The sequence below is a fragment of the Carettochelys insculpta genome, chromosome 5 (genome assembly GCF_033958435.1).
Source record: "Carettochelys insculpta isolate YL-2023 chromosome 5, ASM3395843v1, whole genome shotgun sequence".
Taxonomy (NCBI): domain Eukaryota; kingdom Metazoa; phylum Chordata; order Testudines; family Carettochelyidae; genus Carettochelys; species Carettochelys insculpta.
The window spans coordinates 60,204,021-60,227,888 of NC_134141.1; the positions used below are offsets into that span (position 1 = coordinate 60,204,021).

The 23,868-nt window shown below is 49.7% G+C and overlaps 1 protein-coding gene across 6 annotated transcripts in view; it reads left to right on the forward strand.

Annotated features, from left to right (window-relative positions):
• GKAP1 (G kinase anchoring protein 1) overlaps positions 1-23,868 on the forward strand; it is an 82,221-nt gene that overhangs the window by 21,899 nt on the left and 36,454 nt on the right. For 5 of the 6 annotated variants that reach the window (XM_074995181.1, XM_074995184.1, XM_074995179.1 and 2 more), the window contains 4 exons: positions 5,173-5,250; positions 10,075-10,207; positions 10,920-10,942; positions 11,714-11,866. In XM_074995181.1, the coding sequence (XP_074851282.1) occupies positions 5,173-5,250; positions 10,075-10,207; positions 10,920-10,942; positions 11,714-11,866 (387 nt within the window). The remainder of the gene's footprint in view (positions 1-5,172; positions 5,251-10,074; positions 10,208-10,919; positions 10,943-11,713; positions 11,867-23,868) is intronic. The other variant, XM_074995183.1, reaches the window with a different exon arrangement.

The window sequence follows — 23,868 nt, forward strand, 5'->3', positions numbered from 1 at the left end:
TATGCAGCCGTGGTTTTCTGCACCGCACATGCATAGCAGCGTTTCCTGTGCTTCTGGTGCATGTGCACTGTGGGACCTCTCAGTTCCTTCTCTACCATCTTCATGCTGGAGACAGACCTTAGTCCTCTCTGGAAAACAACTAAGTTAGATAGTTCTTCTTGGACTGAGCCGTCAATCGATGGATCTTATCTATAATGCCATTGGTGAGCGACTAAACCAGTACTTGTTCAGCAGAGCCGCTAGCAGATGTCACACAAAAAACCACCAACTGCAAGCATATGTTCTTTTTGGATTCTGTGCTTTTTCCTGTACTGCCTGGATACGCTCAGTCTCAAAGCAATTAAGAGCCTGTGCAGTGGTTTGCTGCCGGGGCAGTCTGTCCTGAACTGGAGTTCTCTGATCATTGGGAGATAAGCTGCATGACTTCACGTTGGCCTTTAAGGTGTCTTTACAGGGCTTATACTGACCACTGATAGGGCGCTTTCCATGAGTAAGCTGGCCCTAGAAGACTATCTCTGGTATCCATGTACCAGCCATCCTCATAATGTGACCAGTCTAACGAAACCGCTCCTAAGTATTGCTTCCATGCCCATGACACCACCCAGCTTAAGAACCTCTGTGTTAGGAGTTTTGTCTTGCCAATTCACATGGGCGATCTTCCTCAGTGCATATGGAGCTGACTGAGTTTCAAAATATGGAAGTGATATATTGTCCATGACTCTGAGCCATACAGCAGGATGTTCAGGAAAACTGCCTGATAAACTCTGTGCCATGGTAGCAGTTTAATACCATGGTCATTCCATAAGTGTTTGGTCAGTTTTCAAAAGGCAGCACTGGCTTTGGCTAGTCAAGCAGATACGTCATGATCCACATTTATATTAGAAGGTAGTACACTTCCAAGGTAACAGAACTTGTCAACAGCCTTAAGCACTGTTTCCAGCAGCAGTGATCACTGGGATGCTGGTCTGTTTCCAAGCAGGCTGAGATGTAACTTTTTTTTGAGGCTCACTGCGAGTCCAGTGGTGAGCAGAAGTAATAAAGTGATAGAAAAGCTTCTGTGCATCCTTCATAGAATGAACCAGCAATGCACAGTCATCGGCAAACAGAAGGTTATGGATCGTTGTAGTAACCACTTTACTGTGAGCCTAAAGTCTTCGGAAATTGAAAATACTGCCATCTGTTTGGCACTAACAGCATAAGTGAAAAGTATATGTTAACAGGAGAGGAGCAAGGACACATGCTTGCTTTGTACTGTTTAATATTTCAAAAGGTGCTAGTGTCTCTCCATTGTTTAGGACACGACCAAGCATGCCATCATGAAAAAACTGAACAATGATGGTAAATTTTTGCAGGACAGCCAATTTGTCCAAGTATTTTCCATAGCCCATTTCTGTTGATCATGTCGAATGCCTTGGTCAAGTCGATGAAGATCACATGGAGGACCTGATGATGTTCTCTACATTTCTCTTGTATCTGTGAGGCTGCAAATATCGTATCGGCAGTGCCTTGATCAACACAGAATCCACTCTGGCTTTCAGGAATGATGCCATTTTTGAACACCTGTAGTGAAAGCTGGTTGTAAAGGATGCAGGCTTGGATCTTACCAGCTATAGAGAGCACAGAGATGCCCCAATGGTCATCACCAGCATACCAACACCAGCAGCAGTTCTCAGTGTCTCACGCTCAACCACCTGGACATCAATTTTGAGAGTGTGGCCAAGAATGTGAGAGGTCATTTTGGTCCAACCAACACACAATCTACCAATCACCCATTTCATCGCCATCTTCACCCCTTTTTCCACCACTGCGCTTCTATTACCTCAGACAAGTGGGTCCTGGAGCTAGTGGCCCAGTGGTACTCTATCCAGTTCACCTCTACCCTGCCTACCCGCCCCGCCTACCTTGTCCCTCTTCAGGGAGCCTTCTCACAGTCATTTTCTCAAGCAAGAGGTTCAGCACCTGGCGTTGTACAGAAACTATTGTCTCTTGACCTACAAGATTTCTACTTTTGACACCACCATCCACCCAGTGCACAGGCCCTTCCTTTGACTCCCGGTGAGGCCCTACCATTATCAGTACCGGGTTTTCCCATTCAGGCTCTCCACCACACCCAGGGTATTTTTCCAAGGCTCTGGCAGTTATAGCTGCCCACCTGCACCAAGACAGTTTTGTCATCTTCCCCTATCTGGACAATTGTCTTCTGAAGGGACCATTGTTCACGGAGCCCCGTTCTATGGTGTGAGTCATCACTGACCTCTTGACAAGGTCTCTGCTTTCATATAAACTATGAGATATCCACACGTCAGCCCACTCAATCCCTACAGTTCATCAGAGCCCATATAAACACCACAGCCAGGTCCACACTCCCCCTGCAAAGTTTTCAGGCCCTGCACAATCTCATCCTGGTGGTACGTCTGTCACCTACCATTACAGTGCATGTCTGCCTCAAACTACTGGGGCACAGGACCACTACAATATACATAGTCAAACTGGTCAGACTTCGCATGCGCTGTCTTCAGTCATTGCTGGATATGTGCTATACTCCAACCAGAGACCTGCTATCCAAAACCATGGCTGTCCCGCCACTCATTCTGGCCTGTCTTCACTGGTGGACGTGTCCAGGCAACATTCTTTCTGAAGTGCCATTCCGCCAGCTGCCCCTATCGGTCAGCCTTACTACAGAGGTCTCCTTAAGGGCTCGGGGGCCCATCTGGGCTTTTGCACCATTTCAGGGCAAATGTTCCATCACCAGACAGGCACACCACATCAATCTCATGGAGCTTCAGGTGGTCCATTACACTTGCAAGTGCTTCCCAAGACACCAGCTGAACAGATGGGTCAACATCCTCACAGACAACACTACCTGCATATACTATATCAACCATCAGGGCAGGGTTTGGTCTCCGTCATTGGGCACAGAAGCCATAAAACTGTAGACCTGATGCCTCTGGCATCACACCACCCCTACTGCCACATACCTCCCTTGGGTGCTAAATGTCATGGTGGATGCTCTCAGCTGTTCATTCAACATGGTAGCTTTCAATCATGTGTTTTGACTTTGGGGCGAGCCGAAGTCAACAGGAAATGTCACCACTAGTGCTCCAGAGAGCGGGGTCTGCAGAGATACTCCCTCAGAGATGCCTTCTCCATCAAATGGGATGTGCACCTTCTTTGTGTTTCCTCCCTTTCCTCTGATTCACAAGCTTCTGGGCAGAGTCAGACTGGAGCAGGCCCACTTTGGCTTGATAGCCCTGGCATGGCCGAGACAAAAGTGGTATCCTTACCTGTATTGGATGTCATTAGCAGGTCCTTATCCCTTTCTTCCTCACCATGACCTTCTGTCTCAGGACTTTGGCCATCCTCTTCGTCCCCGTCTCATCAAACTGTGACTCCACATGTGGCTCCTTCGTGGTTCCAGAATGCAGAAATTGCATGCTCTGAAGGGTAAAAAGGGTTCCCGAAAAGAGACAGTCAGTGTGTAAGTCCTATCTTTACAAGTGGAAGCGATTTCTCTCGCTGGCTAGGTGCCAACCATCCTATGCTGCCTCATGCCACGCCTCTCCCTGATCTTCTTGACTACCTGTTGCACCTACGCAATTCAGGCTTGGCCCTCATTACTGTCCAGGTGCGTGGGCATTGGCAGCTTTCCAACAGGTGAGTGATGAGATCTGCTTACTTGTCCATCCTATCACTGATTGGCCTGCAAAAACACCTTCCCATCAGTATGCCCTCCAGTCACTATGTGGGACCTTAACCATGTCCTTAAGTGCCTCACAAAACCACCATTTGAACTCCCTGGCAATGGGTTCCTACCTTCGTCTGTTGATGAAGGTCTTGTTCTTAATCACCATCAAGTCACATAGGAGAGTCAGAGTTTGCCACCCTCATAGCCAAACCTCCTTATACCTTGTTTACCAAGGATAGGGTCACCCTTTGCATTCATCCCAAGTTGCTTCCGAAGGTTCCCTCTCCATTTGACATTAGTGAACCTATTCATTTACCAGCATTTTTACCTGAAACCCCAGTCCAATCCTACCCAGGTGGTGTGGCACACCCTGGACATCTGTTGGACATTGGCTTTTTGCATTGACTGCACAAAACCCTGGCGTAAATCCCCAAGGCTTTTTCTGTCCTTTTGCAGAACAGACCAAAGGCCTGTCCATCTCATCCCACCACCTAAGTGGATCTCCACCTGCATTCATGCTTGTTATCCACTTCATTGATGGGAACTCCCAGATGCCGTCACTGCCCGCTCCACCCAGGCTGTATTGTTCACTACCACCTTTCTCCAGAATGTATGCTAGGCAGCCACTAGCACCTTGTAGACATAGTCTAGGTGGCCATGTGGTCTTCTAGCAATGCATTTGCATAGCATTACACTCTCTTGTGTTCCACTGCTTCCTCCATCCAAGTGGGACAAGCAGTGTTGTCTCCTGTGGTAGATACCAAGCTCCAAACCCATCTCCAAACTGTGACTTCTTCTGCTTTATAGTCACCCAGATTGGGGCACCCATGAGGCTACTACTCAAAGAAGAGGAAGTTACTCACCTTGGCCATGTCTACACTTACAAAAAAAACTTTGAAATGGCCGTGCTAATGGCCAAATGGAAGAATACTAGTGAGGCGCTAAAATGAGTATTCAGCACCTCATTAGTATGCCACTAGCTGTAGCACTTCGAAAATGCCGCGGCTCGCTCGCCCATGGTTCGTCTACGTGGGGGTCCTTTTTGAAAGGATCCTGCCAACATCTTAAATCGCCTTATACCTATATTCGTTTCAGCACCTCATTAGTATTCTTGGCCATTAGCATGACCATTTTGAAGTTTTTTGTAAGTGTAGACGTAGCCCTTGTGCCGTTAGTGTGTGTCCCTCTGGGTGCTGCATTTCCCTCCTTTCTTCCCCTGCTTTGGAGCATCCTGCTGTATTTGTGGAGTAAAGAAGGAATGGAGGGGTTCTGTGCTGTGCACACTGCATAGCACAAGGAGGCATTACTTTGCATGCGTGGGGTGGGAAGCCACAGCTATAGAAGAATCTCCGAGCACTGGTGTGAGGACACACCGACACCCAGTGGAGGTACACATCTCAAAAAACAGTAAAAGGTAAGTAACTTCTTTTGCTTTTTACTAATAAAAACAAAAGTCATGAGTTCTTGTCTTAATTTTGTTTCTTCAGCTGACATCTGAAATGTTTGAAGCAGATCTTGAAAAGGCATTACTGCTAAGCAAACTGGAATATGAAGAGCATAAAAAGGTACTTACTGGCTTTATTTTGATCAACAAGTTTGAAAGTTTTGACCTTTTGTCAAGTTCTGGATGAAGGAAATGAATTAATTTGGTTTCCACAGAATTTCCTGTAAGCTGTTTCCTGTTTCTTAATAGCCAGAGGTTTACTAAGAATTGAGATGCATTAGAAAGTTTAGGAAAACCACAAACATCCATAATACAGTTTAACCCTATTAAAGGTGATCTGCAAAAAGGAAAATGATTTTGTACCCTTTTTGCTTATTTCATACATAGATATTTGTTTTCACTTTAAAAATAGCATAGCTGCACGAGAGTTTGCTGTCAGCAGGGGTGCCAGCAATACAGAGGTCGTGTGGACATGCCTCTGTACTGTTGGCCAAGCCCCCCTCTGTTGCCAGTCCCTTATGCCTGCTTTATTCTTTCCCCTACTTTTTTTTTCTGTATGTCTACTTTTTCTGTTTTAAACCTCTTTAAATCACACGCTATACTTTTTTAGTGCACTGGTACATTTAATAAAAAAGAGCCTTAGGCCTGCCTGAGCTTAGGCTTCTAGGGACCTCACTCTGTAATTTTGGCCAGGACCAAGCCAATGACCCAGTGTATAAGAACATGAGGCAGGAGATAGCTGAGGTGAATGGGGTCCCCTTGGAGGGGAAGACCAAGGGCCTTAGACCATATTACGTGATCAAGGGTAACCTGCTTTACCAAGTACTGTGGGTCCAGGACCAGGAGGTAGAATAAGTCTTGATGCTCCAGACATACCAGAGAGTTGTGCTTGACCTGGTCCACAGCCATTTGTTTGGGGCTTGCCTAGGGATTTATAAGACTCTGGACCATGTCTCTCAAAGGTTCTATTGGCCTGGGGTGTATATGGAAGTACGATGATATTGCACCCCGTGTCAATTGTATAGACCCCCAACTGCACCTGAGAGCCCTGCTAGTACCCTTGCCAATCATAGGAGTTCCTTTGGAACAGATTGCCATGGACCTGGTTGACCCACTGGAGAAATCTGCTCAGGGCCATCAGAGCATATTAGTAGTCTTGGACTATGCCACTCGGTACCCAGAGGCAGTGCCCGTGTGGAATATCCACTGGAAGATGATTGCACAGAAATTAAGTACAGATCTTTTCAAGGGTAGGGATACCCAAGGAGATTTTAACAGGTAAAGGTACTCCCTTTGTCTCTAAATGGATGAAAGATCTGTGTGCCTTGTTCCACATATGGGCCCTGAGGATGTCGGTCTACCATCCACAGACGACGACCTCATTGAGAGGTTCAACCGCACTCTCAAGAGTATGATCTGGAAAGTGGTGACTTGGGATGGGAAGGAGTGGGATACCCTACTCCTGTACCTCACGTTTGCTGTCCAAGAAGCTCCTCGGGTGTCCACCAGGCTTTCCGCATTTGAACTGTTGTACGGGCATAACTCCTAGAGTATCCTGGAATTCGCCAAAGAGGGCGCTGGGAGTAGTAGCCAAACTGGAGGCAAAATGTGATTATGTACTCCAGATGAAGGACAGGATTGCCCGAGTTACCCCCATCATAAGGGAGCACCTGGAAAAGGCTCAAGAAGCCCAGCAGACCCACTGCAACCGTCTGGCGAGAAAGTTTCATGTGGGAGATCGGGTGCTGGTGTTGGTCCCAACAGCAGAGAGCCAACTTCTTGCTAGGTGGTCTGGGCCCTATGAAGTGATTGAAGTCTTAGGTGAGGTAGAGTATAAGGTACGACAACCTGGCTGCCAGAAACCCAAACAAATCTGCCAAATCAACCAGTTGAAATCCTGGTGGGACCAGGAGGCACAACTGATGGCCCTGGGGATAACGACGCCAGAAGAAGGCCCAGAGAAGCAAGTGGGGATCACCCCAGACCAGCAGGCAGAAGTTCTTAATGTGCTGGAGACACGTACTTGTCAAGACCTGGAAGGACCACCATGGTTGAACGCTGTATTATAACATACCCAGGAGGAAGGGTGAATGAGAGGCACTCCCAGATCCCAAAGGCAAAATGTAAGGAAGTTCAGAAGGAAGTGAGGAAGATGCTGGAGCTGGAGGTCATTGAAGAATCTCACAGCCAGTGGTCCAGCCCAGTTGTTCTGGTGCTGAAGCCCATGGTAGCGTCCGATTCTGCAATGATTTCAAGTAATTGAATGTGATATCCGAGTTTGACGCCTACTCTGTGCCCTGCGTATATCAACTGATTGATGGGTTGGGTAAGGCCCAATTTTTATCAACCCTTGATCTGACCAAGGGATACTGACAGACCTCTTGACCGGGAATGCCAGAGAGAAGATGGCCTTCTACATGCAGGAGGGCTTATATCACTATATGCCCCTTCTGTCGGGACTGCATGGAGCCCCTTCAGCATTCCAGCGGCGACTGCAGTTGCACCAGGCATACACAGCAGTTTATCTGGATGATAATGTCATACATAGCCCAGATTGAGAGACACACCTAAAAAAGGTGGAGGCCATATTGGACACTCTCTGAGGTGAGCTGGCCTTACTGCAAACCCCGCAAAATGTGCAATGGGGTTAGCGGAAGCCAAATACCTGGGGTATATTGTGGGACGAAGCGTAGTAAGGCTGAATAAAGTGGTGGCAATACAGAATTGGCCACTGCCCATCTGGAAGAAACAGGTTCAAGCATTCTTGGGATTAGCAGAGTATTACTGGAGGTTTATCCCCCACTTTGCCTCTGAGCATGTCACCTGACAGTCCTAACGAAAGCGTGTCCCCCAAAGGTGGTGAAATGGACTACTGAAGCAGAGGCAGTGTTTACTGACCTGAAAATGACTCTGTGCAGCGATCCAGTGCTCATAGCTCCAGACTCGGAGAGGGATTTTCTGCTCCATACCGATGCCTCAGCACTTAGATTGGGTGCTGTACTGTCTCAAGTGGTCAGGGATAAAGACCACCCCCTTCTGTACTTGAGCTGAAAGCTCCTCCAAAGGAAACTAAGTTATGCAATAGTGGAGAAAGTGTCTTGCAGTAAAGTGGGCTATGGAGAATCTGTGGTATCACCTTCTTGTGCTACCATTCACCCTCATTAGTGGATGCACTGAACAAAGACAGGAATGCAAGAGCAACGTGGTGGTTCTTGTCCGTACAAGCAGTCCACTTCCATGTGCAAAATAGGGCTGTAACTCAACATAGTAATGCACATGGCCTGTCGAGGGTGCACTGCTATCCCAAGTAGCCTAACCCCGTAGTGTTGAGCAGGGGAGCAGCTCACAAGAGGAAAAGCAGCTCAGCGCAGCCCTGGCAATCAGTCTGAGTGGGAGCAGCTCGGGAGCAGGGTGCAGGAGAGCAAGGCCAGAAAGGGCAGGGGTTAAACAGGGCCTGTTTGCCCAATCAGCCCCACCCCGGTTCACTTGCAGCCAGTCTCAGGCCTGGAGAAGTATAAAGGGAGGGAAGCCAGCCCAGTTCAAGGCTGACCAGCCAAGAGGCAGGAGCTGGCTCTGAGGCATCAGGGCCCGAGCCAGAGCTGCCACCTGGTTAACCGCCACAGGGCAGAGCTGGAGGACTCTGCCCCCAGGCACAAAGCAGGGAATCCCTCTCTGCCGGAGGGGAAACTAGATTCTTGGGGCCACGTCCCAAACTTATCCATTAGCCTCTTGGTTGAGGGTTGAAGACCCACACACTGGGCCCCAGGCCCCGACAAGGGGGCCTAGCCACTAGGGCACCTTGCCATCAATGGGAACTGCTCACAGGGTGCCCCAAGTCAATTAGGGTCAGCTGGTACCACTTAAGGCTGCCTTTAAAAAAACTCCCCCCCGTAGGGCTGGGGCAGGAGTGTAGGAGGAGGTGGGTAAGGAGGTTGGAGATTCAAACAAGCAAGCAGGGAATTAGAGAGCGGTCCTGAGACCAGATATTCACCCGAGAGACAATGGAATTGGGGAGCAGCTCCTGCAGGTACCCTGAGGGCTCAGCCAAAGACTGAGGGAACTGAGGACTGAGTCTGCTCTAGCCAGGTGGGACTCTTACCTGCTGCATTTTGGGACTTGGAACCAAAGTGCAAACCCCTGGCAGGAACAGCTGGGCTTCACACAGAAGGACCATGGTCTGAACTGAGGACTCGGGGCCAGGAGTTAGAGGCCCTGCACAGATCCTTTTATATAGGTTTCGGGACAGTAGGTGGACAGGTGACTTTACTGTTAGTAAATAAGTTACTCTGGTTTAAAACACAAACTTGTTTGTTTAGGTTAATCAGAGTACAGACTGAGAAGGATATTTATAAAAAGGCATCAAAAATGTTTCAAACCAAAAGCTTTGTGTGTGAATTGTTCTTTTAAAAAAAATAAAACTCGAGTAGTGGTCCCCAAACTTTTGAAGGTCGGATGTTCCCCTTACTTCTGTCTGTGAGTCCCTAATCTTCACATGGCTAGGGGGTGGGCATGACACACCTGGGTAAGGGGGCCAAAGCTGGGAACTGGCGGCTGAGATGATGGCCAGGGGCAACTCGGCTCCCACCCCTCAGCCCCAGGCAAGGAATGGAGTTATAGCTGGGGGTGGGACTGGGAGTGAAACTGCAGCTGGGCCATGGTTGGCTGTAGACACATGCTGAGGCTGGGGACGGGGCCAGGCGCAAGGCTGGGGCTCGAGGATCATAGCTTGTTATGGAGCTGGGGTGGATGGGGCTGAGTGATCCTCCTACCATGCTTCTTGTGAGGGCTGACCCAGGCCTGCTGCACCCTCCCATATGTTCTTCTATGCCCCCTTAAGGTGGCATGGCCCACAATTTAGGGACGTCAGGATTAGAGCAATTACATTACTAATTGGTTTATTCATTTGAGTAAAACAGTGCAGTCAGTGGTATTTTATTCCTTTCAGGACTATGAAAATGCTGAAAATGCTTCACCGCCATCAAAGTCAGTGAATAAGAAAGAGAAAAGAAAGAACCAACAGGGAAAAGACAAACCTCTCACAGTGTCTTTGAAAGACTTTCAGTCAGATGTTAATATAGGTATGTATTCATAAGTATGTCTTTACAAACCAAGTATTTAATTCTGTGAAATTACTATGGAGTATACTTTTAATAGCAAACGCCCTGTGAACTAAAACTGCATTTCCCAAGTCTCAGTTCAGTAACACTGTATTCAAATGTACTATTCACTAAACAGTGTTAGAAACAAGTAAACTAAAACGCTCTTCTGGTAGCTCTAAATCTAATTTAATTTAATCTAAATGTGTATACCCTGCATTTTTCCCTAATTTTTTAATGTGGACCAATGAGTTTAGCTGAAGAGAGAAACAAATTAGAAATATCCAACTGCTTGGTTTTGAAGAGGTTCTGTATATCTTGCGGTAACCATCTTTTATTTTTACTATGTTGTTAACTAATAGTTATCAATTTGCCCTGAGTTAATTTCCTTGCTGTGAGAATAATATATATATATATAAAATATACCATTTATGGTAAATGAAACAATGAATTCACAATATTGTGGCTCTCTTGAGTATAGCTTATTGTTAATTAGCCTTCTGGACCACTGAGGTCTGAGTATCACTGGTGTAGACGGTCCTTTTTATGTATTAATGCAATTTTGAAAACAGTTGTTGCTGGAGATCCAAAGGGATTTTTCACCCTCTCCTGAATTAACTCGCTTTCATAGTTTTTAGTATGATTAAATCAGACAATGTAATACTTTATAGCAAATATTTTTTTCTTTTTTCAGATCATCTTGCTAAAAAGCATGAGGTAAGACTTAATTTTTTTAAACTAATCAACATAACACTAAAGTCCAGATTAAATAATGAGATTTTGTAAGTATTTAAGCAATGAGGCTTAATCACTTCTATAGTGGCAGACAGGAAGTATTTTTTTTCAAACTGGCTGTGTAACATCTGCACATAAATCTTGCATGAGTAAATGCAAAGATGGAAGTCCCATGAATGAGAATTTCATACATGTTCTTTCCAGTTTTGAGTCACCAGTTACAAACTTGCAAATTTCATTGGTGCAGTTTAGATAGATTTGAAAGCCTGGCCTAAAAAGTTCTCCAGACAAAGTACAAGAAGTTGAGCATGAGAAGCCCAGTGGTTAAAAATATTAATTGCAAATATGGTGCAGTAGAACATTCCTCGTATTATGACCCTTTAAATAGAAGAGGAAATATTTAACATCAAAATTACTTAAGAGTTTAAAAAAAAAAAAACAAAAAACTAGGCAAGCATTGCATAAAAGTGTTAAATCAATGGAAAACATTTTTCTGACCTGCTACCGCTTCTGTGAATGTTCCTATTCTTCCAAAGTTTATAGGTGGCATTAAATATACTGTAGGTAAAATTTAATATTCTTTTATCTCATGATGTGTCTCTGTATATTAAAGAAGAACGTGTTGATACCTGTATTTTGTGCATTTTTGTGACTTTAAACACGTCCTTCTTTAAAACTCCAACTATTTCATTGTTTAGCTGGATATTGACTTTTATTTAAATGGAGATAAATCATGAAGTTAATTCTTGACAGGAACTGAGCTCTTCCCAGACTTTATTGCATGATGGAGGTTTCTTCAATAGACTGGAAGATGATGTTCATAAAATACTTATTAGGGAAAAAAGGAGAGACCAACTCACAGATTACAATGGAGTGGATAACTGTACATCTCATGAACATAGTCAGGCATGTATAATGGCAGCTGTTTACAAGTACACAGTGAATGTTTGCTTGGTGAAAGAAAATGTGAAGCTTTGGGATTGTTTCTTCTTACCAAAATTTCTAGCTGCTTATGCTCTCACAACTTCAGCTATATGCTGGCAACACAATTTATGGATACCCATTTTTACATGAAGTAGTCAAAAAAGTTACAGGCCAGGGTATAGCTTAAGGATAAACAAAATGCAAAGAAGTAAAGCTGGGTTGCCAAATCTCCTCCGATGCAAAAGCCAACAGGACGGAATGACGGATACACTCTTTTTTAGTATGCAAATCTATCCGAAGGAAGGATTACGCAATTGGGTCCCGAGGTGGTAATTCTAACTTCTTCTTCGAGTGTCCCCGTGGGTGCTCCACATTAGGTGTCGGGCTCGCCCGGCGCCGCAGATCGGATCTTCCAAGCAGTTTCTGCCGGACCGCACATGCGCCGGTGCGCGCCGCTCCCCCGCGCGCTCCCGGCCATGTGCGCGATCCGGTCCCCGCCAGTTCCTCTTAACCGCCGTCGGCTGCAGACGGAATCCAACTAGGCTAAGGCCAAGTAGTGTATTCAACGACTTTATCTGTTTTTTCTTAAAGTTTTTTTCAGGCACTTAGGCTACTATAAGCTAGCCGGTTGTTATTTTGTTAAAAAAAAAAAACAAAACAAAAAAAAAAAACAACAACGAACAAGCTAGGAGAGGGACAGCTCAGCCAGTCCCAGTAACAAGCGCCGGAGGCCAGGAGCTAGGGCTATCAGCCCTCCTGCTAAGGCAGGCCATCGGACGGGGAAAACGGCACAAAGAAGGTGCTAAGTACCCACTTAAAAACTCAAAGACTCATCAACAATGTCCTCTTCAGGCTTTAAAAAAAAAAAAAAATGCTGCTTCTTGATAAGGCCCTCCAGCCAGAAGCGCCGGAGCGGCCGCAGCAGGAGGGACCCTCCGGGGCCCTTAAAAGGAAAGCTGCCTCCCTCACTCCATCAGCGCAGAAACGGAGGAAAGTATCTCCAGCCCGATCCCTGCCGGCAGCAACAGCGAGCGGGACGGGAGGAGCAAGCAGCCCCCAGCCGCAGCAACAGCTGATCGGCAGCTGCACGGAGAGCCACGTGGAAGCGGCTCAGCCTCCGATACTCAGCCAGCCACCCCGCACCGCAGGCAGGGCGGCAGCTAAGCAAACGCCGGTACCGGCGGCACCGCAGGCAGCGACACCGACCCCCGGGGAACCGGCGGTGCAGAGCGCGCAGGCACGTAGCCTGCCGGCACCGGAGGACACCGCACATGCGGCATCGCCCTCAAGCGTGCCTAGCACGGTGCGGACGGGGCCGAAATCCCCTGTATGCTCCCCAGCCCGATCCCTGCCGGCAGCAACGGCGAGCGGGACGGGAGGAGGGAGCAGCCCCCAGCCGCAGCAACAGCTGATCGGCGGCGGCACGGAGAGCCACGTGCAAGCGGCTCAGCCTCCGATAATCAGCCAGCCACCCCGCACCGCAGGCAGGGCGGCGGCTAAACAAGCGCCAGTACCGGCGACACCGCGGGCAGCGGCACTGACCCCCGGGGAACCGGCGGTGCAGAGCGCGCAGGCACGTAGCCTGCCGGCACTGGAGGACACCGCACATGCGGCACCGCCCTTGAGCGTGCCGAGCTCGGTGCGGACGCCGGAATGCCCTGTATGCTCCCCAGCCCGATCCCTGCAGGCAGCAACAGTGAGCAGGACGGGAGGAGGGAGCAGCCCCCAGCCGCAGCAACAGCTGATCGGCGGCGGCACGGAGAGCCACGTGCAAGCGGCTCACCCTTCGATAATCAGCCAGCCGCCCTGCACCGCAGGCAGGGCGGCGGCTAAACAAGCGCCGGTACCACCGACCCCCAGAAAACCGGCGGTGCAGAGCGCGCAGGCACGCAGCCTGCCGGCACCGAAGGACACCGCACGTGCAGCACCGACTTCGAGTGTGCCGAGCTTGGTGCGGACGGGGCCGGGATCCCCTGTATGTCAGGGGCGGAGTTACCTCCTCAAGGGAGGGGGAAGACTGCACACGAGGAGGCATTGCAGCCCCTCTCCGCACAGGGCTGTGGAGTTGCTTTCTCACAGCCCTCCGCTATGTTGCAGACTCCAACTAGAAGGCAGGGGGTCCCCCCCCCCTTGGCCTACCCGGAGCCCCCTTCTCCATTTCTGCAACCAGCCTCACCCTGGCTGGGACCACCTCCACCCTTCCTGGGATTTGAACCGCTGGACTATTAGGCAAAGTCGCTCTCTCCGGGGTCTCGACGGTCTCCCTCCCCCAGACGCACAGGGTATGCACCAAGGGAGTGGTCTAGGTCACCTTCCCAAGACCAGTGCTTATACTGCCATGGTTGCCCCTACCACGCAGGGCATAGACACCATCGGCAATCTACTAGGGAAAGATCCCTACGAACGATCTCGTACCCCCGAGGGCAATTGCGACCGGGGACAGAGACTTAAGCATCTCAGGGGGGACTGGTTATGGAACCCCGAGATTTTCCTCACACACCTCTAGTGAGAGGGTGTACCATCATCAGCAGGAACCGGAAGGGTCCAGAGAGACGTACCCCAGCGGTTCCTCGCTTTCCTCCCCAGATGAGGCTACGGCACCGGGGGGCGTCCATCCTCCGGACGATCTCAAACAGTTCCAAGAGCTGTTTTACGAGGGTGGCCTTCACGCAAGGCTTCCAGACAGCAAAGGTGCAAGAGCAACACCATAAGCTCCTCAAAAATCTGAGACCTCCGGCCTCCTCCAAAATAGCAATACCGCTGATGACGCAATCTTGGAGTCTGCCACTATGATATGGCAGACTCCTGCGACTATTCCGCCTGTCCACAAAAGAGCGGAAAAAAAAAAAAAAATACTTCGTGCCCACGAAGGGCATGGAGTTCCTGTTCAGCCACCCACAACCAAATTCTTTGGTGGTGGAGTCGTCGCAACGTGGGGGAATAGACAAACATGCCAAAAAGCTAGAGCTGTTGGGCAGAAAGGTCTACTCCTCCTCCACGCTACTGTTGCCAATGGCAAATTACGCAGCGCATCTAGCGAACCATAATTTCGACAACCACATTAGGTTGACCTCCCTCATGGACTCGCTTCCAGAGGGCACAAAACCAGTGCTCAAGGCCATCATCCGACCATTTTATAACCAGTGGCAAAGGATCACCACAGACAAATGGGTGCTGGAGATCATAGCCACGGGGTACGCCATCCCCTCCCAGTTGCTCCCACCGCCATGACCTCCACCCGGGGCCCCACCTCCAGGAGACCTCCCATGTAGCGAGGCTCAAGCAGGAGGTAGACCATCTCATGCTCGTAGGGGCAGTGGAAAGAGTGCCGGAGCAACTGCAAGGGAGAGGGTTCTACTCCAGGTACTTCCTCACAGGGAGGCCCATCTTAGATTTTCGAGGCCTCACCGGTACCTGCGCAAGCAACGTTTTCGGATGATCACAAACGCCTCCATCCTTACGGCACTAGACGATGGAGATTGGTTCGCAGCCCTCGACTTACAAGGTCCTACCGTTTGGGCTCTCCTCAGCCCCCAGAGTCTTCACCAAGACCTTGGCAGTGGTGTCAGCCTACCTGCACAGACAGGGGGTATTTATATTCCAGTATCTGAATGACTGCCTACTCAAAGGGGCCTCGAAGGAGGAGGTACTACGCATAATATGTGTCACAGCAGGCACGTTCTCTTCGCTCGGCCTGCTTATCAATCTGACAAAATCAAAGACAGACCCCACACAGGACATAGAGTTCGTAGGGGCACGCATAAATTCTATTACAGCGAGGGCGTATCTACCAGAGACTCGCTTTCGGGCCATCGGCTCCCTCGCGCAAGGCTTCACCTTCAGCCCTATGGTGCCGGTTCTGACGTGCTTACAGCCGCTGGGCCACATGGCAGCAGCGACGTTTCGTAGAACAGAACGCCAGGTTACACATGCGCAGCATGCAGCATTGGCTGGCGAGCGTATACAAACCAGCAGCACACAGTTCACAGGATGGCGTCGCCCGCAACGGAGGTGCGCAAATCCCTGCAATGGTGGGTAAACCCCGAGAACCTGCTAACAAGGGTACCCTTCCACCAACCACACGTATGGGTTTTTCTTACTACAGATGCCCCCCTCATAGGGTGGGGAGCACACATGGGCGAAGAGGTGACGCAAGGGCTGTGGTCCTCTATGGAGCAGTCACTGCACACAAATATACTGGCGCTCAAAGCAGTGTTCCACGCCTGCAGACACTTTCGAGACCAACTGAAAGGCAAGGTAGTCGGGATCAGTACAGACGATACCTCCACCATGTTTTATATAAATCGGCAAGGAGGAGCTCGGTCCCGTGCCTTATGTGTAGAAGCAGTCCGGTTGTGGAACTGCTGCATCGCCAACAATGTAACCTTGAAAGCCTCGTACTTACCAGGCGCTCGCAATGTGAAGGCAGACCAGCTGAGCAGGCGTTTCGCACTCACGCACGAGTGGCAGATCCGTCCCGATCTGCTGCAACCGATTTTTCCACGCATGGGGTTTTTCCCCAGATAGACCCTGTTTGCTACTCAGCACAACAAGAAGTGCCCACGATTCTGCTCCAGGGCAGGACTGGGACGGGGGTCCCTGAGGGATGCCTTCGCGATCTCATGGAGGGGCCCCCTGCTTTACGCTTTCCCTCCCACAGTGCTCATCCACAAAGTGTTGCAGAAAGCCAGGAGGGAAGGAACCTGAATGATCCCGATAGTCCCAACGTGGGATCGACAGCAATGGTTCCCCCTATTCCTGCGCATGTCGGACCGGCCACCGATGTCCCCTCCGGTGGCGCGGGATCTGCTCACGCAAGCCCAGGGGTCCATAGTGCATCCGCACCCCCAAAGCCTGCGACTACAAACGTGGTTAATCCATGGCTCAGCTCCCTAGAGAGCACATGTACGGAGGAAGTGCAGCAAGTCCTAGAAAGTAGCAGGAGGACTTCCACCAGGAAGACCTTCAAGCAGAAATGGACTCGCTTTACGGCATGGTGTTCTACCAAACAGCTAGCCCCCTTTCGGTGCCTATGGCTGTGATATTAGAGTATTTACTGGACCTCAAGAGAGGAGGACTCTCGCTATCCTCGTTTCAGGTCCACCTGGCCGCCATTTTGGTGTTCAGACACGAAGAGGAAGGGCACACGGTGTTCGCCCATCCCATGGTTACCAGGTTCTTCAAAGGGCTGGTAAGCCTATACCCCCCTCAGAAACCGCTTCCACCTCTGTGGAACTCGGACCTGGTGCTTAATGCGAAAGGGGACCACCGTTTGAGCCTTTGGCCACGGTTTCCCTCCGCCTCCTTATGATGAAGACGACCTTTCTTCTCGCAATCACGTCAGCTCGCAGGGTGAGCGAGCTTGAGGCAGTTATGGCAACGCCGCCCTGCGCTGTTTTTCCAAGGAGGCGGTAACCATACGGCTGCATCCAGCCTTTGTTCCTAAAGTTTTTTTCTGAGTTTCATACTAACGAACCTATTGTTTACCCTTGTTTATCCAAAGCCTCATAACTCTAACAAAGAGGCGCGCCTACACCTCCTGGACGTGAGCAGGCGCTAGCCTTCTATATGGACAGGACCAAGTCCTTCCGGAGAACGGATAGGCTCCTAGTCTCTATCGCTCCCAAATCAAAAGGAGAATGTCTCTCTTCGCAGAGAATCTCTAAGCACATCGTATCTTGCATAAAAATGTGCTACGAACTCAAAAAGACTCCTTTACTGGCCACGCCCAGGGCTCATTCCACTAGGGCGGTGGCAGCATCAATAGCCTTTTTTTCAAGGGCGTTGCGCTAAAAGACATTTGCAGAGTGGCGACCTGGTCATCCTGTGACACCTTCGCCAAACATTACGCCCTTCACAGGGTATTCCAAGAGGATACCCGTCTCTCGGCAGCGGTCCTCTCGGGGACAAGCTGCACATAATCCGATTACCCACCTCCTATCTTGGGTTACTGCTGGGTAGTCACCTAATGTGGAGCACCCACGGGGACACTCGAAGAAGAAAGAAAGGTTACTCACCGTAGTAACGGTGGTTCTTCGAGATGTGTCCCCGTGGGTGCTCCGCTACCCGCCCATCCTCCCCGCTCCGGATCTCTGTTTAGTGTTTTGCAGGAGCATCCGAGGCGGTTGGTCAAGGAACTGGCGGGGACCGGATCGCGCACATGGCCGGGAGCGCGCGGGGGAGCGGCGCGCACCGGCGCATGCGCGGTCCGGCAGAAACTGCTTGGAAGATCCGATCTGCGGCGCCGGGCGAGCCCGACACCTAATGTGGAGCACCCACGGGGACACATCTCGAAGAACCACCGTTACTACGGTGAGTAACCTTTCTACCTTGACCCGTGCCGTCTGGTTGCAGCTTTCATGGACCAGTCATCAGATCCTTTTCACTACCTGTAGATATTTCTGGGGCTATTATTGTAGTAGGAGCAACCTGACATTATCAAACTTCCTTCCTTTTCTTCTTCTGCTCCTTTTTTTTTTCCTTCTGTTTCTGCTGCTGCTGCTCTACTCCTCCTCCAGAAAATTGTACTACAGCACTCTGTCCCTTGGTGCAATGGTAACTGAATGTACTTGCAGAAAACAATCATGGGAAATTTCCCTTGAATTTCACATTGCTGAGTCAGAAGGGAGAGTAAAAGCTGTTTTTAAAAATATAACTTTAATGTTATAGAACAAGTTTAGTCTTTATCTGACTGTTTAAAAGCTGAAGTAATTGAATTATGACTGAACTTTCAAGATTTAATTGTGTTATTGTTTTGTTATAGATTTTGTTTGAGTTGGTGTGCCTCTTTCTCTCCCTACTCAGCTGAGAGAGAGCTGAGCTGAGGTTACAATCTTGTTGTGACTTCACTGTATGTGATTTCTCAGAAGCCCTGCTATAATCCTTTGTGGGGGGGAGCGGGAATTCTCCTACCTTGTATTCTTTGAAAAGAAACAATCAAAACGTTTTTGTTTTTTGAGAAGATGACTTAATTAGTATTGCTTATGTGTCACCTAAACATTGTGCACAGAATCCAATGATTTTGAGCATGAACTTGAAATAGTATTAGGATTTAATCTGGTTTTTTTTGTACTTTTGCTTCCAGCTCTTTGTAACACCTTTTTTTTTTTTTTTTTTTTTTTTTTTAATTAAAATCTTTTTCCTCATAACTACTTCCATTCCCTCTCTTCCTCCTCAGACATCTAAAGCATCAAAAACTTATGGGGCTCCTAAAATCTTGTAAGAAGAGCAGTTGCCTCATATGCTTGATATGAACAATTTTCTTCTAACAGCTTCTGTATATTGAGGTGGTGGTAAAGTGTGTACACTAATTTGAAGACACAAATAATCTGTCACACTTAACTCTGATTCTCTATCACTATGAACAAAATCCTGTAGTCAGTGGTTAGAGAACTTCCCTAATTTTGCTTGCACTTCTGTAGAATATGCTGCTTCAAGTTGTTTTTTAATGTTGGATAAGTTTTTAAAATACTGCTTGTTTATCCATCCCCAAACGCTTCTAAATTTTTGTAGCATTATATTTTTAAATCAATATTCTACAAAACAGCATGTCTCTGATGAGGACTTCCCGCACCTTAGACTTAGCTTTCAGCCTTGCAAGGTTAAACAGCTTCCCATCAGATCTTCTGTGCAGCAAGATGCCCTCTGAAGATCCAAAGGCATGCTTCAGGAGGAGTGCGAAGAACATCCCGAACAATGTTGGAGCAAGCACGCATCCTTGTTTGACGCCGCTCCTGATTCTGAAAGCATCCGATAATGCGCCATCATATTGGATGGTTCCTCTAATGTCTTCGTGGAACGATTGGATCATCTTGAGTAACCGTGGAGGACAACCTATCTTGTGGAGCAGTTTGAACAGACCGTCCCTGCTGACCAAGTCAAAGGCCTTGGTCAGGTCGATGAAGGCTATGTAGAGTGGCTTCCTCTGCTCCCTGCACTTCTCCTGCAGCTGCCTTAGAGAGAAGACCATGTCAACGGTAGACCTGGTGAGCTAGCCTCTGGCAAAAGACCTCCCAGACACCCCCAGTTGCGCTACAAAGATGTCTGCAAGAGAGACCTCAGAGAGGTAGACATCGAGCTGGACAACTGGGAAGAACTAGCAGACGACCGCAGCAGATGGAGGCAGGGTTACACAAGGGCCTTCAGAAGGGCGAGATGAGGATCAGACAGCTAGCAGAGGAGAAGCGAGTGCACAGAAAGCACACTAAGGACTTGCCAGACACCCACCACATCTGCAAAAGATGCAGCAAGGACTGTCACTCCCATGTGGGTCTTCATAGTCACAGTAGACGCTGTAAATGAAGTCCTCAATTGAAACTATAAAAGGCGCGATCCGTAGTCTATGCAGACTGAAGGATGCCTACTATTCTACAAAAGTTCTGTCACATTTTGATTTTCTGCTAGAGACCCAGCCTTTGAAAGTTTTGTGTTTGTTTTTTTTTATGGTTTGGATCTTCAAAACATACTTGAACCATGCAGTTTGTTAAAACTTAGGAGTGGTCTACACTAGGAGTTCAGGTCAACCTTAGCTACATTAGGTTGATTTTTCTTAATGAGGCCACACAACCACACCCATTCTGTCAACTTTAAGGGCTGTTAAGGTAAACTTTGGTGTTCCTGCTAAATTCAAGCTTGCCTGATTTGACTTTTTAGTGTAGTGCAGATGCAGTGCTGTGAAAATCAGTGTTCTTCTACGAGTGTCCCCGTGGGTGCTCCACAATAGGTGTCGGGCTCACCCGACGCCGCAGATTGGAAACTTTCCAGCAGTTTCTCCTGCATCATGTATGCGCTGGCGCGTGCCGCTCCCTTGCACATTCCCGGCCACGTGCGCGATCCGGTCCCCGCCAGTTCCTTCTCAACTGCCATCAGCTGCAGACGGAATCCGCTCCGGCTCCGGCCAGAGTCAGATTAGATAGAGTTTTTACGTGTAAATTGTTTTTCTTTAAAAAAGAAAAGAAAAGAGAAAGGAAGAGAGTAAAAAAAAAAATATAATAAGGGAGAGAGGAGCGGAGAAGACGCGTGGACGTGAAGGCCAGTAGGCCTCCCGCTGCTGCAGGCTGGTGTCCGCGACGGGTAAACAGACGCGAATTAAGTGCTAAGTGCCCTATTAACAGCAAAAAGACTCACCGCGATGTCCTCTTCAGACTTTAAAAAGTGTGAGTCCTGCCGCGAAGCTATGCCAGCCTCCAATGGGCGTAGCGAATGCATTCGGTGCCTGGGGGAATCACACGTTACCCAGAAGTGTTCCCACTGTGCTAAGCTCACAGCCAGGGCCAGAAAAGACAGAGAAATGCGGCTGAAAATGCTCCTGTTTGATAAGGCTCTCCAGCCTGACTTGCCAGAGAGGCCTCAACCAGAGGGACCCCCTGGGCTCCACAAAAGGAAGGCGGCTTCCCTCACCCCCTCAGTGCAGAAACGGAGGAAGCTCTCTCCAGCCCGATCCCTGCCGGCGGTCTCAGCAAGCGGGACGGGCGGAGCACACAGCCCCCAGCCGCATACTCAAACAAGCGGCAGCGCAGCAGCGCACGTGGCAGAGACTGAGCCTCCGATTACCAAACAGCTGGCACGCTCAGCACTCAGAGCGGCGGCCAGGCAAGCGCCGGAACCGGCGGCACCAGCCCCTGCGGTGCAGGGCCAACAGGCACGGAGCCTGCAGGCACCGGAGGACGTTATCCGCACGGCTCCGCAACTGAGCGGGCCGAGCCCAGCGCCAACAGCAGGGCCGAGATCCCTGGCACGGGAGGGGGTGGTGCCAGCCCCGCAGGGGAGGGGAAAGGTGAGAGCGAAAACCCGGCACCACAGCCCTTCTCCGGACAGGGCTGCAGTGCTGCTATCAACAAGCCCTCCCCTTACGCTGCACACGCCACCCAGAAGATCTGGGTCTCCACCGGCCTATCCAGAGCCTCCTTCTCCGTTCCTCCAACCAACGTCACCATGGCTTGGGCCACCATTTGCCCTTTCTGAGATTGGATCCCTTGGAGTACTATCACAAACCAGCTTCACCGTTATTTGAATCGTCGCGGAGATCTCGCTCTCCCAGACATCGGGGGTACGCACCCCGAGAGTGGTCCAGGTCTCCATCCCTGGACCTGTGCCCGTGCTGCCATGGTCGTTCTTATCATGCTAGACACAGACACCCCAGGCATACACCTAGGGGCAGGTCCCCCCCCGGCCGTCCAATACCCTCGTGGTCACTCCCGGCTGGGGATGGAAACACAGCTGTCTCAAGGGGAGTTAATTGTAGAACCCCAAGACTTTCCTTTGCAAGCCTCCAGTGAGCAGGTGTACCATCGGCCACAAGAACCTGAGAGTTCGAGGGAGGTTTACCCGAGTGGTTCCTCCTCGTCCTCCCCTGACGAGGCCACGGTCCCCGGGGACGTTGGTCCCCCGGATGACCTCAAACAGTTTCAGGAGCTGTTTAAAAGGGTGGCTTTCACACAAGGCATCCAAACGGCAGAGGTACAGGAGAAACATCACAAACTCCTGAAAAATTTGAGACCCCCGGCTTCATCCAAAATCGCTATCCCACTCGACAAAGCCATTATGGAGTCAGCCACTACCATATGGCAGACCACGGCCTCCGCTCCGCCTATGAACAAGAGAGCGGATAAGAAGTACTTCGTCCCGGCGAAGGGCATGGAGTTCCTCTTTAGTCGCCCACAACCAAACTCACTGGTGGTAGAATCGTCTCACAGAGATCAAAGACTTCTCAGTACAAATCAGGGGGTTCAGACAAAGATGCCAAGAAGCTAGAGCTGTTTGGCGGAAGGTATATTCCTCCTCCACCCTGCTATTGAGAATGGCAAACTATGCAGCACATGTAGCGAACCATAATTTTGATAATTACTCCAGGCTTACTTCTCTCATGGATTCGCTTCTGGAAGATAAGAAGCCGGTGCTAAAGGCGATTGTGCAAGAGGGCTATGCGGCTTCGAGGACGGGAGTCCAGATCGCCCTGGATGTGGCAGACACGGCGGCACGCTCAATGGCTACAGCAGTGGTCATGCGTAGAGAATCCTGGCTCCAGACATTGGGTATCCTGAGGGATCTGTAGGCGAAGATTGTGGATCTTCCCTTTGACACGCAGAGGTTGTTTGCAGACTCAACCGACTCGGTCCTCCACTCCAGTAAGGACTCCAGAGCTACACTTAGAACCCTGGGTATCTATACCCCTCCATATAGGAAGAAAAAGTATTACCCTCAGCAAAGACGATACCTGTACCAACCACAGCGTGCTCAGTACCAACGGGGCTATGACCAAGTGCGACATCAACAGCAGCAACAGTATAGAACTCCCAGGCGACGTCCTCAACAAAGCCGCGCATCCTCGGGGCAGGCCCAAAGGCAACAAGTTTGATGGGCAGGTCGAGGGCTGCACTATCACTACCATCGCGCAATGCCATTCCCAGCTAATGTTCCATCATCGCCTCCGACCGTTCCAACCCCAATGGCAAAAGATCACCGCAGACAAATGGGTACTGGAGATCATAGCCACGGGGTATGCGATCCCCTTCCAGTCGCTCCCACCGCCGAAACCTCCACCCAGGCCCCACCTCAGGGACGCTTCCCACGAGGCGAGACTCAAACAGGAGGTGGACCATCTTATGTTTATAGGGGCGGTGGAAAGAGTGCCGGAGCAATTCCAGGGGAAAGGCTTTTATTCACACTACTTCCTTACAGAGAAGAAAACAGGAGGCTGGAGGCCCATCCTAGATCTTCGGGGCCTCAACCGGTACTTGCGCAAACAACGTTTTCGGATGATCACAGTCGCCTCCATACTCACGGCACTGGATGATGGAGATTGGTTTGCAGCCCTCGACTTACAAGATGCTTACTTTCATATAACGATCCACCCGGCACACAGGCGTTTCCTCCGTTTTATGGTCGGCAAGGAGCATTTCCAGTACAAGGTTCTTCCGTTCGGCCTCTCCTCGGCCCCCAGAGTCTTTACCAAAACCCTGGCAGTGGTGTCAGCCGACCTGCAC